At 36.7% G+C, this 18,982-nt stretch overlaps 1 protein-coding gene across 1 annotated transcript; it reads left to right on the top strand.

The window, feature by feature from the left end:
- The first annotated feature begins 10,959 nt into the window (after positions 1–10,959).
- Positions 10,960–11,950, top strand: LOC104714907 (uncharacterized). The gene has a single exon (XM_019229838.2). It carries the CDS (start codon positions 11,375–11,377, stop codon positions 11,813–11,815), a length of 441 nt encoding a protein of 146 aa, XP_019085383.2. The 5' UTR covers positions 10,960–11,374; the 3' UTR covers positions 11,816–11,950.
- Positions 11,951–18,982: the final 7,032 nt, after the last annotated feature.

Genomic DNA, 18,982 nt, shown 5'->3' with positions numbered 1-18,982 from the left:
TAATTTTTATCTATACATTTTTAGGGATTGTATTATAATTTTTATAATAATGGATTGACCACTTAGTCCAATCAAAATTTCGTAATATTGATGACGACTGGATAGTAAGTAACATAACAGCCACAAAGATTATCTATCTTAACATTTTTGAAGTACATTTTTGTACCATTTTTTTTTTATCTTTGTATCCAAACAAGTCCCATCTAAATTCTCTACAATCCTTACAACCAAACACAATCATTTCCTTATTTGATAATATGAATTTCAAATTTCCTAAAATCTATCTACCTAATTTAAAGCAATATGTTAGATTAAAATATAATTCTCCTTTCACTTTTAGTTAATCTTATATTAATTATTTGAATTACTATTTAATACATAAAATTAATAAAATTTTAGATTTTTTTCAGCATATGATGTGATTTGAATTTTTATAAACAGATATATATTTTAAAAATCGTTTTAGGACTTTTTTAATTAAACAAGTATATCTGGATATAGATTATTTAACATTTGAGTTATTTTAATATATAATGAATATTTACACCTAAAAGTTAAAATATCACAAAATGGAGTTATATTGTGCGAAGGATTTTGATCAATATAAATATAAATTTAATTATCATTAATTTCTTGTTACACGGATAATTTATCATTTCATTATTTTGCTAAAATTATCAATATAAGAATATTATATATATTAAATTGAGTAATTTATGATAATGTAGAAAACAAATTATTTTGCGGTAAACTGCGGGTTAAATCCTATAATTAACAGTCAAATACAATTATATAATCTTATATTTAACAAAACTAACAAATAAATATAACTTAAAATTTGATCTATCTTAACATTTTTGAAGTAAAAATTTGTGTCATCCTTTTTTTTTCAAAACGGGTCGGTTTTAATTCAAACAAACAAACCCGACTGCACTAATCGGATCATCCTTTAAATCCTTATTAATAACATCCTAGATAATCCTTAATTAATAACATCTTAAATAATCCTTAATTAATCAGGGTAGATAATTATAGATATATATTCTGAAATAAACTTACACGGAAATATATCTACCGAAAATCAGGCTTTTAATAAAATTAATGAAATCTTTAATCGGGAATTTTTCCCTAAATTATATCTACTTTAATGCTAATTTCCACAAAAAATTAACAGCTTTTAGCATTATTCCAAAATAATAGAAACAATAATATTTTCTCCAATCAATTCAACCAAACAATTATTTGTTTGATTTTGTTTCACCCATCGATAAGAACTCTGTCTTTTAGAACTTTAATCGTGTTGTTGACAAAAGAAAAAAAAAACTTAACCGGTGTGATAAGAGTTGAAAGTAAGCTTGAGTTGGTTTTTTTAGAGGATCTGATACTCTGGCCAGTTTACTTAGAGAATCAAGTTGGTTAGGGTCTGATCGGTTTAATTGTTTTGTTTTTTTTTTTGGTTTTGGTTCAATATATTTTAATTACAATATAAAGCCTCATTATCAAAATCTATTAACAATGGATGAAATGAGGTTTACTACATAATTTTAAATTATGTGTATGTCACTGTACATTATTTTGATAGTTCGTATATATTCTTTAAACAATTAATAGTATTGGTTATGAATAAAAATAATAAAATCTATTTTAATATTTTTGGAGTATATTTTTCGTGTAATCCTAATTGCCGGGTCGGTTTTAATTTATAAAAAAAACCGATTGCACTAATCGGATCTTCATTCATTATTATCTTAGTCGAAATCGAAAACTTTTCTATTATTCGATAACAAATATTTGCTTTTAATGAAATCTATTTATTAGTATCAAATACAGATTTTCTATATTTATTATAGTTAAAAATAGAAGAACTAATTTATTGATTCAAAATTATAATGACATATTCAAATTTGTAATGAGATATTCGAATTAATTTCTTCAGAATGCACATGGTTATTGATTTATAAAACAAACAAAAAAAATAAAAGAAATGGACCCGTGGTATACCACGGGGTAAATCTATTCATATACAATTTTACTGTACACTATAATATTATGAAACCACTCTAACGTTAGTGCTATTAGTATATTATACGTTTACATTATATATTAGTATACAATATATTTATATGTATAACAATAATATATATACTATTATAAAAAAACTAAAGTATAACATAATTAAATAATAGGAAATAAAAAATATCCCAGTAGTGTACCGCGGATCCGTATCTAGTTCGTTATTTATAATTTGCAAAGTAGTCATTTTCACTATAGTATTTATTACTATTAAGATTACTACATAATCCTTAACAACCCATTTTATTTACAACTATGCCATTAAATTTAAATAATAGTTTTTTAATTAAATTCTTCCTTGAATCTGATATTTGATATGTTTTTGTTTGATGATTGGTTTTTATGATGTCAAATAAATTTCATAATTTTTTATTTGTACATCTTAAATGTAAAATTATAATCCGTACAACTTATTAATTGTACAAATGTATATATATACACATTAATATATATATATATATATATATATATATATATATATATATATATATATATATATTTATTCGTACAACTGATATAGACTACATTTAAAATGAATAAAATAAAAAATATTTATGTTTTTGTATTTTTGTACACTAATGAGTTGTGTAGATGTTCTTTTGTGCAACTACTTATTTGTAATTTCACACCACTAAACTCTACCACAATTTCTCATCTATTTCACATCTCATTTATTACATAAATCGTAAAACATACCTCTTTCTCTAATTATAAATAGTAAATATACTAAAAATCCAATTAAGTTTTTAAAATGTACTATTTTGCATATGACCAAAACCTCTTTTTATACACTCGTGCTCTAGTTTGCTTTGCTCTCACTCTCTGTTTCATTAACTAATAAAAAAGAGATTACTACCATTTTGAGCCATGAATGGAGTAGATGAGATATACCCGAAAGTAGAAAGAAACTTTCAGATAAATGATTGATTGTGGATAATGTTCATAATATAAATAAGAAGATTTCAAGACTGTAGGTAAATTAAAATTTTACAAAATCTAAAATAAATTAATTTTCTTGATAAGTTTAATGATGATTTTTTTTGACATCACTTTAATGATAATTCTTTTTAGTACAACTCTATCAATATGTTATAATTATTTTACATATATATATATAATAAAGTATAATATATGCAAAAAATAAGCAAAACATATGCAAAAACTATTACTTTTTCCACCCCAAAATTTAAATTGAAAGTTGACTCCATCATTACTTTTTCCTTATGCATTGATTTGATCTACAATATGATGTTTCACAAGATCACATGAAACTCAAATCACAAATATAGAAAAAGGCAATTGCTTTGGTGACCATACCTCAGAAACCAGTGCCTTGCTACTCCAAATATAAACTCCCTGTCAAGAATTAGTCACCAAATTCAATAACAAGATATGAGCATAACGATTTTATAACATCAATATGATGGGCTATACCGCTCCATGAGCAGCTTGTTGTTGACAAACATCAGATGTTACAACCCAAACCTTGGGGCATCCATCTTCTCTCAAAGCAACCACCTATCAATTTCATGAATCTTATCAGAACTGAAGAAACAGAGACCACATGTATATAGCAGCTTCCCATCCTTGGGGTTTTTAATCATCTGTTCTATATCAAAAGAGTACGCCCCAATTAACATAGAACGATTGTCTCAACACTTGTCAACAGCAATTCTCTTATCGATAACGTCTAAAGCTACTAGAGCATAATCCTGACACTCTGTGACAACAAATGAACACATAGACATTTAAATTTCATACACAACAAACAAAAATCTGGATTTTTGGAAACAAAGTAAATAAAAGTAGTAACAAAACAGTAAGTCTACTACAATCCAATGAAACAAGAGGGAATTTTTTGACTGTATCAATTTCTCCAACATTCGAATCGCTCTTCATGATCTCTTTTAGATTGTCGTGTCCTGTATTCTTCTTACTAAGTTACGAACAATGATACAATTAAACTCACGATCGTTCAACAACACACATCAAGTAACCAAAGAATCGATTGAGTATTCATAAAACACCAAATCGACAAGCCAGCTCTCAAAGCGAGAGAAACCCAGCCAAATATTTTTAGGGATTTTACAAGTTTTCTTAACAAATGATTCGATAAAAATGAAAAGAAGAAGAAACATGTGATTTAAGCTCCTTCCAACGGACTTCAAGCCGCATAACTTCCACCGTCCACGTGTTCGACCCAGATTACTCTTCATAAGCTCCTTCCTTCGCACGTGCTGCTCCACACGTGTGGTTCTGCATCACAACTTCACACATACACCGCAAGTAAGTTTCCAACCATTTATTGACCACTTCAGTTTGGCCATCGCTTTGAGGATGGTACGCGCTTGACATCTTCAAAGAAACTCCTTGCAATGTGAAAAATTCCTGCCGAAATTCACTGGTAAAAACTGCGTCTCTGTTGCTCACAATAGACACAGGACAACCGTGAAGCTTAAAGACATTGTCTAAATAAGCTTGAGCAACTGTGATAGCACTGTATGGATGCGATAAGGCAATGAAATGAGCAGCCTTACTCAATCTGTCCACCACTACCATGATCACCGTCTTCCCAGCAGAATCAGGTAATCCATCTATAAAATCCATGGAAACTTCGCTCCACACAGCTTTTGGTATTGGTAGAGGTTGAAGCAGCCCCGGGGACGCAGCATTGTCACTCTTACATTGCTGACAGACACTGCAACCCCGTTTATATGCCTGTATATCTTTCACCATACCGTGCCAATAAAACAATCCTTTCACCCGCTGATATGTGACTTCACGACCTGAGTGTCCCCCCACCCCTGAACAATGCAACCACTCTAGTATTGTATCCCTTAAAGCCACCTTAGCAGGAAAGACAATTTTGTTCTTACGACGCAAAATATTCTGGCTCCAAGAGTAATGTTTTTTAGCCTTCGGTTTTTGCTCTAAGAGAGTGATTATATCATGTATCAATGCATCTTCAGCATATCCACTCTGTATGTCCTTCAACAGATCGCATTCCACCGTAGACAGAGCCATGTGCAACACTTCTGAACCCTCAACTCGAGATAATGCATCTGCAACAACGTTTTCTTTACCTTGCCTGTACTGAATTTCATAATCGAACTCAAGCAATTTTGGAAGCCACTGTTGTTGTATAGGTGTGTTGAGCCTTTGTTCCAACAGATATTTGAGGCTCCATTGGTCAGTCCTGATAATAAAGTGCTTGGATAAAAGGTAATGTCTCCACTTCCGTACTGCAAAAATGACAGCAAGCAACTCCTTTTCATAAATGGATAAGTGTAATTGATTTCCTTTTAGCTGACGACTGATAAACGCCAACGGATGTCCTTTTTGCATAAGCACAGCACCGATTCCCTGTCCACACGCATCAGTCTCCACAACAAACTGCTTATCAAACTCAGGTAAAGCCAACACAGAAGCTTGGCATAACGCGACCTTCAGGTTCTGAAAAGCATTTTGTGCCTTCTCCGACCACACAAATGCATCAGTCTTAGTCAAAGCATGCAAAGGAGCTGCAATGACCCCAAAACCTTTAATAAAACGTCGATAATACCCTGTTAAACCTATAAATCCCCGCAGTTGCTTCAATGTCTTAGGTTTAGGCCACTCTTGCACAGCCTGTATGTAGGATAAGTAGCAATGCCTTCTTGACTGATAAAATGACCAAGGTACTCTACTCGCGAAACTGCAAATGCACATTTGCTCATTTTTGCAAACAACTTGTTAGCTCTCATCACTTCAAACACGCTCCTGAGATGTTGCTTGTGTTCTTCCAAAGATGAACTATAGATCAAAATATCGTCAAAGAAAACAAGAACAAATTTCCGCAGAAACGCCTTGAAAACCGCATTCATCAGACTCTGAAAGGTAGCCGGCGCATTTGTGAGGCCAAATGGCATCACCAAATATTCATAATGCCTGCTATGAGTTTTGAACGCCGTCTTGTGAATATCCGCAGGTGACATTTGAACTTGGTGATATCCAGCACGCAGATCAATCTTCGAATACACCTTGGACCCTCCTAACTCATCCATAAGATCCTCAATGAGAGGAATAGGGAAACGATCCTTCACTGTCATCCCATTAAGCTCTCTGTAGTCAACACAAATTCGCCATGTACCATCTTTTTTCTTGACCAAAACAACCGGAGACGCATAGGGACTAGAGCTGATTTGAATCGTTCCTCCTGTCAACATCTCTTCCACAATATTATCAATCTCATTTTTCTGGTGAATCGCATAACGGTATGGCCGTTGATTAACCGGATTTGAACCTTCCAGCAACTTAATGTGATGATCATGGTCTTCTCTGAACGGGGGCAGTTCAGTTGGTTCCACAAAAATATCAGGAAATTTCTCGACAATATCCCCCACCATTGTCTCTTCTTTGTTATCACAATCCATAGTGCTAACTGCGCATGAACTAAACTCTTCACCCTCTTTAGTCTCTTGTATGCACAACATAGCGAACTGTGCCTGCTCCTCTTGTAACTTCTGCAACTTTTGGGCTTTGATGTCTCGCACCGAACCTTGTTTAATACCACTAAGAATCACCCTCTTCTTGTTGTAGTTAAACCTCATCTCCAAGTTCAAGAAGTCCCAACTAATGACTCCCAAAGTCGATAGCCACTGAACTCCCAACACCATGTCCACTCCTTGTAAGGGAATAAGTAATACATCTGATTGAAATTGTGTAGTATGTAACTTCTACTTGAAATTCTTCACCTTACCTTCGATTCTTAACTTCCTCCCATCCGCTACAGCAACACGAGAGAGCCCTGCAGATTCAATCTTACAACCCAACTTAGCAGCCATATGCGAATCAACAAAATTATGAGTTGATCCGGAATCCACTAACATGAAGAGAATCAACGTAGTACTCTTGAAAAAAGTTCTCTCTCTCACCTTATCCTCCTCTCAAAAGGCGATAAGGTGACTGCGTTCACTCATCTTTTCCGGCGTCGACCTCGGCGTCGGAGCGCCGTCTCCTCTCCTCCTCTTCTAGGCCCTCCTCTCCTTATGAGGAAGAAAAGCTCTGCTAAGAAGAAAGCGTCGCCCTCTGCGGTGCCTAGTTTTCCAATTCAGAAGATCCAAGATGCGGTCCCCGTTGCCTCCGTCGCAGCAGCTCCGCCAAGTCCACCAATCGTGACCTCCGCCGAGATTACGGAACCTAAAGCCCCTGCTCCTCTGTCTGAGCCAAGCAAGGCCATTTCCCATTCAGATCTGAACATGACTCGCTCAAACCCAGATCCATCCGACACAATTGCGGCTGCTGCGCAAGTAACAGCCCCAACTCCCCTGACAAGCGACGCTCCATGGGCTAATCTGTTCAAAGGACCCTCGCGGCAGCTCCAAAGAAAAGGTACAGCCTTCAACCTTCCTTCGGGTGAAGCTTGTGTTAAAATTCCAAACTCTATCATCGACAAGAATCAGAAATCTTGGGATAATTTCGTTCTCGGGCAGTTTTATTATGATCCACCAGCTCAGGGCACCATTCACGCGATAGTAAATGGCATATGGAGCCGGAGTCATAGAGACATCTCAGTTTCTAAGATGGAGGGTAATGCATTCCTGTTCTGAATCCCTAATGTCTCCACCAGGAATAAAGTGCTGAGCCAAGGCCTCTGGCAAATCGACGGTCAAACCATGTTTGTAGCGAAATGGAAGCCAGGCTCTACTCCCCAGAAACCTGAACTTACTTCTGTGCCGGTGTGGTTGGAGTTAAGGAACGTTCCTCTTCAGTTTTTCAATGAAGATGGTTTTGAGTACATTGCAGGTCTGGTTGGTGAGCCAAAGGGCCTTCATCCCTCAACAGCGAACATGACAAACCTTGAAGTCGCGAAAGTCTTTACTTTCATAGACCCAAGGAAACCTCTACCAGAGGCTGTTAATGTTGAATTTGAATCGGGAGAAGTTAGTCGTATCCTCGTATCTAGCCCGTGGATTCCACCAATCTGCTCGTTTTGCAAGGAAGTTGGTCACAGTCTAAAACGCTGTAAGACTGCCCCAAAATCTTGTACAACCTGCAACTCAACTTGTCACTCAACTGAAGGCTGCCCTCGTGCTAAGGTTACCTCTAAAATGAAAGCTAAAGTAGCGAAGCCTGAAGCATCAACATCTAAGTTACCGATCAATCCACCACAGGGCTCATCCAAAATCTCAGTCTCCTATAAAGGAAAAGAGAAATCTTCTGACTCAGACTTAACAGCTCCAAAGCAGATTCCTCCAAGTCCTTTGGCTAATAAAAAAGTGATCGCCCCTAGCAGATCAGAGTGGGTTCAAGTCAAGCCAAAACAATCCAGCAGAACGTCTCCAGGCAATGTAGCGTCCAGCTTAAATCCTCCGCAGGATCTGCTTTATGTTGACATTGGATTAGAGAAGATTCAATCAGAACAGGAATTGGTAGAAGAGAAGAGTATAACATCAGACTCATCGGATGTGCAGTCTATTGAAGATGGTGTAGACCCGGATATTGATGAGGCCCAGTTTTTGAAATTTTTCTCACAGAGACAACAGAAGAGTATCCGGGGCAAGGGCCCCAAATCACACTGATCAATGTGTATAGACATTTTTTGCTGGAATGTGAGAGGTTTTAATAATTTAAACCATCGTAGAGGTTTTCGGGAATGGTTTAAGCTTAACCAACCGCTTTTGGGGAGTCTCATTGAGACTCATGTAAAACAGCCAAAGCATCGCAAGTTTTTGGATGCTATTTTGCCGGGCTGGTTTTTTGAAGAAAATTATGCGTTCTCAGAACTGGGGAAGATATGGGTTATGTGGCATCCTAGTGTCAAGGTGTCAATAATATCTAAATCCCTTCAGATGATAACTTGTGAAGTCACAATGCCGGACTCCCAAGTTCAGTTCATCATCTCTTTTGTTTATGCTGCAAACGAAGAAGCCACTAGAAGAGCTCCATGGTCATAATTAGTTGATATTTCTTCTCATCAGCGTGTCTCTGGAAAGGCTTGGTGTATCCTTGGAGATTTTAACCAGACTTTGTCTCCATGTGAACATTCAGCATCCCTAAACCCAAATGTGGACCTTCCTACTAGGCTGTTCCGGGATTGTCTATTGGAAGCAGAGATTTCAGACTTTACCTACAGGGGATGCACCTTCACATGGTGGAACAAGAGTAGTGCAAATCCTGTGGCAAAAAAACTTGATAGAATTCTGGTTAATGAGGAATGGCACTTAATTTTTCCTGGATCTTTTGGCTATTTTGGGGAACCGGACTTCTCAGATCATACTCCGTCCTGCATCATGCTCAGTCATCAAGTGGCCAGACAAAGAAAACCATTCAAGTTCCAGAACTTCTTACTTCAAAACCTGAACTTCGTACCTCTGGTTGCTAATCATTGGTTTAGCTTTAATGTTGTGGGTTCGGCAATGTTCAGATTATCCAGAAAGCTTAAACTGCTGAAAAACCACATCAGGGCATTTAGTAGAGATAATTACTCCAATCTGGAGAAACAGGTTAAAGAAGCTCACGCTATTGTCCTGCAGTATCAGAATCAGCTTCTTTCAGATCCCAGCTCAATAAACGCCACTCTAGAAAGGACTGCAAATGAAAAATGGCAAACTCTTCTAAAGGCTGAGGAGTCTTTCCTTTGTCAGCGCTCTAGAGTAACCTGGATGAGAGAAGGAGATTTCAACACTGCCTACTTCCACCGCATGGTGGCCGCAAGACAATCTATGAATCATATTCATTACCTTGTGGATAGCTCAGGCAACAGAATTGACTCTCAACAGCAAATCCATGAGCATTGTACGAACTATTTTGAATCATTGCTTGGAGGGCCTAATGAAACACCTCAGTTTGCCCAGGATGATCTCTCTAGTTTACTAGAGTTTCGATGCTCTGCTGTCCAACAGGATTTACTGGAAAAAGAATTCTCTCCTGAGGAAATTAAGGCTGCTGTTTTCTCTCTTCCCAGAAACAAAACTTCTGGCCCCGATGGTTATTCAGCAGAATTTTTTAAAAGTTCATGGGAAATAGTTGGTCCTGAATTGATAGAAGCCGTGTCTGAGTTCTTTAGATCCGGCCAGCTGCTGCAGCAGTGGAATGCAACGACTATTATTCTCATTCCAAAAATACCAAACGCTTCTGCTATTTCTGATTTCAGACCAATTTCGTTGTGCAACACAGTTTACAAGGTGATTTCTAAGCTGTTAGCATCCCGTCTCCAAGCGCTTCTCCCAATGGTAATCTCTAACTCTCAGTCAGCTTTCCTTCCGGGTAGATCGTTGGCAGAAAATGTGCTTTTGGCATCAGAGTTAGTGAATGGATATGGCAGAAAGAATATTGGTCCTAGAGGCATGCTCAAAGTAGATCTGAGAAAGGCATTTGACTCAGTAAAGTGGGACTTTATCATTGCTACCATGCAAGCTCTGCATTTCCCAGTTAAATTTATCAACTGGATTCATCAATGCATATCAACACCTAAATTCTCAGTTTCTATCAATGGTGTGACATCAGGCCACTTCTCTAGCTCAAGAGGACTTAGGCAAGGTGACCCTATTTCTCCTTACCTATTTGTGATAGCAATGGAAGTGTTCAGCAGACTTATGCATTCCTGCTTTTGTTGGCTTTATTCAGCACCACCCTCAAACAAAGGAGCTTGACATTACTCACTTGGTGTTCGCTGATGATGTTATGGTTTTCTTTGATGGATCTCATCTTCTTTGCAAGGTATTGGTGATGCTATGGATATCTTTGGAACTCAACACTTTGCTTAAAGCTGATTTGGCTCATTCTATCAGGCAGCAGTTCTCTTTGGGTGGCTTGGCATCATCACCACCACATCAGAGGTACTAACTTCTGGTCTCTTAAAGCATCTCCTTCAGTTTCTTGGAACTAGAAAGCGCTATTGAACTTGAGAGAGTTAGCAGAACCTTTCGTGAAATGTAAGCTGGGTAATGGACAGAAAGCAAGCTTTTGGTATGATACTTGGTCGTCCTATGGTCCACTTATAAAGCGTTTGGGAGTAGAGGGACCAAGAGAGCTCAGAATTCCCATTGATTCTACAGTTGCTCAAGTTTGCGATGCAAATGGCTGGCGTCTCCCTCCTTCACGATCTCAGAACAGAAGTGACCTCCAAAATCATTTGCTTACAGTTCCCTTACCGTCAACTGTGGCTGAGAATGATTACTACTCCTGGGTGATTCATGATAAGCAGTTTCAGTCCTTCCCCACGGCTAAAACATGGGAAGCACTAAGACCATCTAAAGCGCATAAGAACTGGGCTTCTTCTGTCTGGTTCAAGGGAGCTACTCCTAAACACTCCTTCACTATGTGGGTGGCGCAGTTGAGTAGATTGCCAACTAGAACAAGACTTGCTTCTTGGGGACTACAAATTCCTGTCTCGTGTTGCCTCTGTGGTAGATTTAATGAAACCCAAGATCACCTTCTGCTGACTTGCGTGTATAGCGAACAGGTGTGGGACTTGGTTCTCACTAGACTTCGCTTATCTCCTTGTGTATTCTACACTTGGGATTCTCTTCTCGCTTGGACAAGGATGAAAACAGAGTTTGCACCTCCGATTCTTCGGAAACTAGCTGCCCAGTCAGTGGTGTACAACATTTGGAAACAGAGGAATAAAATCCTCCACAATCAGCTCCACGTCACGCCAGAGGAACTTTTCAATGGTATTGACAAGGAGCTCCGCAACACAATCTTGGCCAGAAGATCCAGGAAGCAATTCAGGGACTTGATGGCACTCTGGATTCGATAAACTGTTGATTGACACTCAACTCATTTTGTAACTTCTGTTTTTTATTCTTTTTTGGCAAAAGTTACAGAACAAGGTTAAGCTTATTTTGTATAACCTCTCTTTCATTAATATGATATTCACATTCCTATCAAAAAAAAAAAACATGAAGAGAATCTTCTTGTCATAAGTACCACGGACCCTCATCGTCTCATAATCCAAAATTCCTGAAATAGCATTGACTGATATTCGAGGCATGTTGGACTCATCTTCTTCCACCAATTCTTCCACTGCATCCTCAAATTCATCTTCAACATCCATCCGAAACAATTGAGTTTTCTTATGAACTAAGTAATGCTCCGGAGTGTACTTCTCATCACAAAAGTAACAAAGACCCTTAGCTCTTCTCTCACTCATTTTCTGTTGAGACAACTTCTTAGTAGGATTACTTGGTGCCTTAAAAACAGTCTTTGCTACATGTTGATCAGCTCGCACTTCAACTTCATTTCCTCCCTTCGCTGCACCACCTTGCTTAGAAGACCAAGTAGTATTAGAAGTCTTCCTGGGGTGTGCTTTCTCATACAATCTTCCCAACAAGAAACAATGCCTCACCGTCACTGGCTGGAACATTATCACGTGCATTTGCGTATCCAACCTCAACCCCACTAAGTAAACACTCACCAGATATTCCTCCGACAGATTCAACCTGATTTTAATCAAGGTAAACTTTTGATGATAGTCTACGATGCCATCAGTCTCTTGCAACTGCTTAAGCTCCGCCATAGGATCATCTCCTACCTCCTCAAATCTCTCCTTCAGCAATCGCACATATCCCTACCAATCATACAACACTTCCAAACCGACACCTGACTGAACGAAATCGTGATGCCAAGACGCAGCATGGCTATCAAAGTGAATCGAAGCAGTCCTCACCTTCATATCATTTGGAGTGAAATCCACACTAAAAAACTATTCAGCCTTAAACAACCACTCCTTAAGTCTAGTACCATCAAAACAAGGAAAATCTATTTTTCCCAATTTAGTAATACCTCCGTAATAGTATTGAGCTTCAGGTCTTACCACATCAGGTCGATCATCCCTCTGTGCTTCTCTTTGTCCAGATCCTTCCCCTGCGGTTGGAGAAAACGCTGATCCTTCCAGTTTCGTTTTTGGTGAAACATCCGGTGAGATCTACACCGACTTCCCCTTAACAGAAGCATCCAAGGACGGTTGAGTAGTCACACGCCTCAACAACTCATACAGATCCGTAAATCGTTGTAGAGTCTCTTGATGTTGCTCATCGACCTTAGCTTCCAGACGTGACATCCTCTCCTCCACTGGTTCCACCTTCCGATCTAACTCAACCTTCCGATCTGATCCTTCAACCTCTTCTTTCGTCGCCTCCCTGACTTGCGATCTCGTTCCCATCATCTTAGCTCCAAGAATCGACTTCGCTCTGATACCTTTGATACAATTAAACTCACGATCATTCAACAACACACATTAAGTAACCAAAGAATCGATTGAGTATTCATAAAACACCAAATCGACAAGCCAGCTCTCAAAGCGAGAGAAACCCAGCCAAATATTTTTAGGGATTTTACAAGTTTTCTTAACAAATGATTCGATAAAAATGAAAAGAAGAAGAAACATGTGATTTAAGCTCCTTCCAACGGCCTTCTAGCCGCATAACTTCCACCGTCCACGTGTTCGACCCAGATTACTCTTCATAAGCTCCTTCCTTCGCACGTGCTGCTCCACACGTGTGGTTCTGCATCAAACAAATACTCTCTTTCTCTCTCGATTTCAACAATGTCCGATGAAACTCCAAAATCGAATCTCAATTTTGATTCTCAATGAACCTTTTTCCAATTACGAAAGTTAGGTTTTTTGTTTTTTTGGGAATTTGGGATTTTTTCTTTTTTCTTTGTCAGTTTCAGTGTGGGGTTAAACATTTCGGTTTGGTGGGTTTCTTTCAATTTTGTTGGGTTGACTTTTCGGTTTAGTTCCAATCCAAGGGTTAAATTTTAATTTGGGGGAAGAAATAATGTTTTTTTTTTCCGACTGATTCTAGATTTTAACCCGCGATACACCGCGGGCAATTTTTTAAAAAATAAAAACATTTTAATTTATATTTGTTTTTTATATTTAGTTTGTTTTGTTTAGTTAAATAATAATTTTGTATGGATTGTCAATTATTAGAACAATAATAGGGGAAATAAATTCATAAATATGTAATTTATAAGCTATTGTCGGATTTAAGTCACAATTTTCCAATGATTTAATATGTCTAATATTCTAATATTAGTGGTATTGACCAAATAATTAAATGAAAATTTAACTCGTGTTTTAAAACCGAATTAATAATATTTTATATTTATACTAATGTTAATTCCAACTGTTATGTTAATAACATGTCCCGCCATATAACAATAAACCGTCATATTAGTGGTTTAACCCGTGTTTTAAAACCGTCATATTAGTGGTTTTGGTTGTGGGTGTTGTGTTTCGTTGGTGAAGTTGATATTTATACATGGAAACTGTTTGATAAGCAAGAAGTTTATTTACGATCCATGGCAATAAAAGAGATATTTTAGTGTTTTCCTATTTGAGTTGATAACATTATCGCAGAATAATATTCAGTTTCTTAACGCAATATATATTATATTAAATGTATTTCTTCATGCTTAAGTTAAATATACCCAATTATTGAGTTTCTAAATTTGTGTTTTCGTTTTTATGAACTTTATTAACGTTATAATAATTATTGCGATTGTAATCATTTGTTACTTAAATTCGGCTGTGTCATTTAAATTTAAGAGATCATACAGTCTCTAAAGATCTATTAAAATAGTTTTGAAGATTTTTATGGGATTAAAAATTTAATGCGTAGAGTTGTTTTTAGAAAATCAAAATGTATAGATGTTGTCAAGCTATTTATGGCAATAAACATATCAAATTAGGTCGATTTAAATAGTTCCATTAATTGAGTTTCTACGAAATGTTATTTTAGGAAAATTATTAGGGGTTAATGTTGTAAATAAAACAAATTAAATAAGCAAAACTTAAAATGCGTAAACCAAAATGTACTTCAAAAATGTTAATATAGATTTCGGAAAAATTTAATGACTTTGGTTTGCCTCTTTTTTTCTTTGTTTTTCTTATAACACGCGCGCGTCCTCTCTCTCTCTCTCACTCTGTTTCATCAGACTACTACTTTGAGCCATGAACGGAGTAGCTGAGAAATTTCTGAAAGTAGAAAGAACTTCAAATGTCTCATTTAATTAACATCACTAAAATCAACCAAATCAAATCAGATGGAGAAAAAAAACAGGGGTGGAAACGGTTTAGAGTCGTCGTTTTTCTTCTTTATGTAGATTTTGTGGCTATGTACCTTTTCCGGAGCGACGAGAAGAGGTTAAATGATCGATTTCAGATAATGTTCATAATATAAATAAGAGAAATTCAAAACTGTAGGTAAACTAAAAATTTACAAAATCTAAAATAAATCAATTTTCTTGACAAGTTTGATGATGATTTTTTTTGGCATCACTTTAATGATAACTCGTTTTAGTAAAACTTTATCAATATATTAATAATAATTATATTACATATATATGATAAAGTATAATATATGCAAAAAATAAGCAAAACATATGCAAGAAATATAACTGTTTCCACTCCAAAATTTAAATTAAAAGGTTACTCCATCATTGATTGTCTACCTTAGAAGAATAAAGTTTCAAATAAGTAAAATCTAACTATAATCTATATGTTGAAATTAAAACAAAAATTCAAGATAAATAAAATTACCAAGTTTCCACTTTTGACTTGATGAACCAAAACAAGTGGAATTGACACTTTTCCCAATGAACATTTTTCCAATTACAAAATTTAGGTTTTTTTCCTCAATTTCAATTTCAGATTAACTTTTTGGTTTGATGGATCGACCTTTCGGTTTAGTTACAAGCTAGTTTATCTGGTTCAACTTTTTATTTTGTTCAATTGCAATTATAGAAAAAATCAGTCACGTGGGTTTGGTTTTTACATTTGACAAAAAAACAAAAGGTGAAACTCGAATGGAAAAAAGTGATTAAGAGATGATGTAGTATTATTATTGCTCTGATTTTCTTAATTAGTAAATTCTTTTAATGTTAGTTAGTTATTATCTGATCGGTAACATAAACAAAATTGTAAGCTGAAAAGATAACTTGTTAAAAAATATTAAAATAGTGTAGAACTATTACGAAATCATACAAAACTGGAAAAAGGGTTGTACGTGAAAGTTGTTAAAAAAAAACTGAGAATACAATTTTTAGTAAAGCTTTTAGACAATGTACATTGTTTTTTTTTTTCCAAACACCTTTCTTTTAAGTTTTTTTTATCACTCCACATCATTTTCTCTTTCTTCAACCAAATAATTCAACATCCATTCAATTTTTATCATATACAATGGTTTTGTTTAATAAAATTCAACACCTTGCTCCATTTATTTTAATATGTTCAAATGAAATAAAACCAGTACCCATTTATAAATATGAAAATAATAAATTTTGATTTAAAGCAAAATAAAATAAAAATTTGATTACTATGAAATAAATAATGTCTTAGGGATTTGTGGGGGAAGCATAGGCCTGATTTTTTTTTTTTTATCTGAAACTAGACAGCCTATTCTCATTTGGAATCTTTTGTTGGTCACTTTGGTTTTTCAAATTTAAAAACGGTTGATCCTATTGGTTGTAGTGGCAGTTTAGCCTTATTTTATAATAATGATTATGATGTTTCAGTTTTATTTGAATCTAATAGATTGATTGATGTGAAACTTACTTATAAAGGACAAACACTCTTTTTTACCTTTGTTTATGGTGATCCGGTTCCAGCAAACCGAGACTTAGTATGGGAACGCTTAACACGAATTGGTTTATCTAGAGATTCTCCCTGGTTCCTTATTGGAGATTTTAACGAATTAAAAGGAAATCATGAAAAGCGTGGAGGTAAACTCCGACATGCGTCCTCCTTTGTTGGTTTTAGTACCATGATTAGACATTGCGGTTTAATAGAGTTTCCTGCGGTTGGGGACAGCTTATCTTGGCGTGGTTGGCGAGATAAAAAGCCAATTAGGTGTCGTCTGGATCGCGCCTTGGCCAATGAAAAGCTACATGACATTTTTAGTAATGCATTTACGGAATATTTACCCATGGTAGCTTCAGACCATAAACCGGTTCTCGCACTACTTGAGGATAAATTTATTGGTATCAGAAAAGTAGGAGTCGATGGATGCGTTTTGAGGATCAAAATACTAGTTATTTTCATGCCCAAACAAAACAAAGACGATCTAAGAATCGTATTGTGGGACTCCACGATGACACCGGAAGCTGGGCTACGGAAGAGAAGCAGGTTCAGAGCATAGCTGCTTCTTATTTTCAGGAATTTTACACATTCTCCGAACCTTCGGATTTTGAGGAAGCACTGGGTGAAGTGTGATCATCTATCACGGATGACATTAATGATTCCCTGACAAGATCAGTCACAGAACAGGAAATCAAGGAGGCTTTGTTTATGATGCACCCAGACAAGGCTCCAGGGCCGGATGGTATGACGGCTCTATTCTATCAGCGTGCTTGGGATACGGTTAAATCCGATCTAAAGTTATTGGTAAACTCCTTTTTCCAGGATGGTATTATTGATAAGAGACTAAATATGACAAATATTTGTCTTATTCCAAAAGTGGATAAGCCGACTAGAATGACTGAATGGAGACCTATCAGTCTTTGTAATGTTGGATACAAGATTATCTCAAAAATTTTATGTTAGCGGTTGCGTTCTTTTTTACCGGCCTTGATATCTGAGACACAATCGGCATTTGTAGAGGGGCGTTTGATTACGGATAACATTTTGATTGCTCAAGAGATGTTTCATGGTCTTCGTACTAACCCTTCTTGTAAGGGTAAGTTTCTGGCCATTAAAACAGATATGAGTAAGGCCTATGATCGGGTAGAATGGTCCTTTATTGAACATTTATTGAGGAAATTCGGTTTTTGTGAAAAATGGATTTATTGGGTTATGTGGTGTGTGACATCTGTCCAATATAAAGTATTAATAAACGGTCAACCACATGGGTCTATACTTCCTTCTAGAAGGCTTAGACAGGGAGACCCCTTGTCACCCTACCTTTTTATTCTTTGCACTAAGGTTCTCATCGCAAATCTCCGCAAGGCAGAGCGGTTAAAGCTCATCACGGGTATCAAGGTGTCGACTGCTTGTCCCGCGGTTTCTCACTTATTATTCGCAGACGATAGTCTTTTTCTGTCCAGGGGTGGGAAAGAGGTTATGATAAAATCAGTAGCAATTGTCGTTCCTACCTTTGTCATGTCCTGTTTCCGCCTTCCGAAAACAGTAACACGAAAACTCACTAGTGCGGTTTCTAATTTTTGGTTGAGTACTTCTGGGGACACACGAGAACTACACTGGATAGCCTGGGATAAGTTATGTGTTGATAAGGTTGATGGTGGTCTGGGTTTCCGGTGTTTGGATGACTTTAACACCGCCTTGTTGGCTAAACAACTTTGGCGTTGGATTACAGCTCCAGACTCTTTATTTGCAAAGGTTTTTAAAGGATGGTACTATAGGCATTCCAACCCTTTGGACCTAATCAAATCTTACTCGCCGTCTTATGGATGGCGGAGTTTGGTATCTGCTCGCTCTCTGGTAAACAAAAGACTCATTAAACGAGTAGGATCCGGTAATTCCATTCTAGTATGGTCTGATCCCTGGATCCCTGCTAAATCCCCGAGACCAGCATTGCGTTCCGGATCGCCAATTGATCCTACGCTTAGAGTTGAAACTTTTATTGACAGGAGTTCATAATGTTGCCATTATTTCTGCTTTACCTGTTGGTAAACCAGATTCACCAGATAGCTTGGGTTGGCATTTGACAAAAACTGGTCTGTACATCGTTAAATCTGGGTATAAAGCTTTGCGTCAAAATCAGGCGGTGTCGACGCCTGCTTTTGGCCCTAGCATTATTCCTCTACAGGCTTTTGTCTGGCAGATTCGGTGTCCACCAAAAATCAGACATTTTTTATGGCAAGCGATCACGGGTTGTATGGCGACAACATCTAATTTGCGACGTCGTATGTAATGTGATTTTGAATGCGGGTGCTGTGGTGTTTCTGAGGAGACAATCAATCA

The sequence above is a fragment of the Camelina sativa genome, chromosome 9 (genome assembly GCF_030686135.1).
Source record: "Camelina sativa cultivar CO46 ecotype springtype chromosome 9, ASM3068613v1".
Taxonomy (NCBI): Eukaryota; Viridiplantae; Streptophyta; class Magnoliopsida; order Brassicales; family Brassicaceae; genus Camelina; species Camelina sativa.
This window is presented reverse-complemented; position numbering and strand designations above follow the sequence as displayed.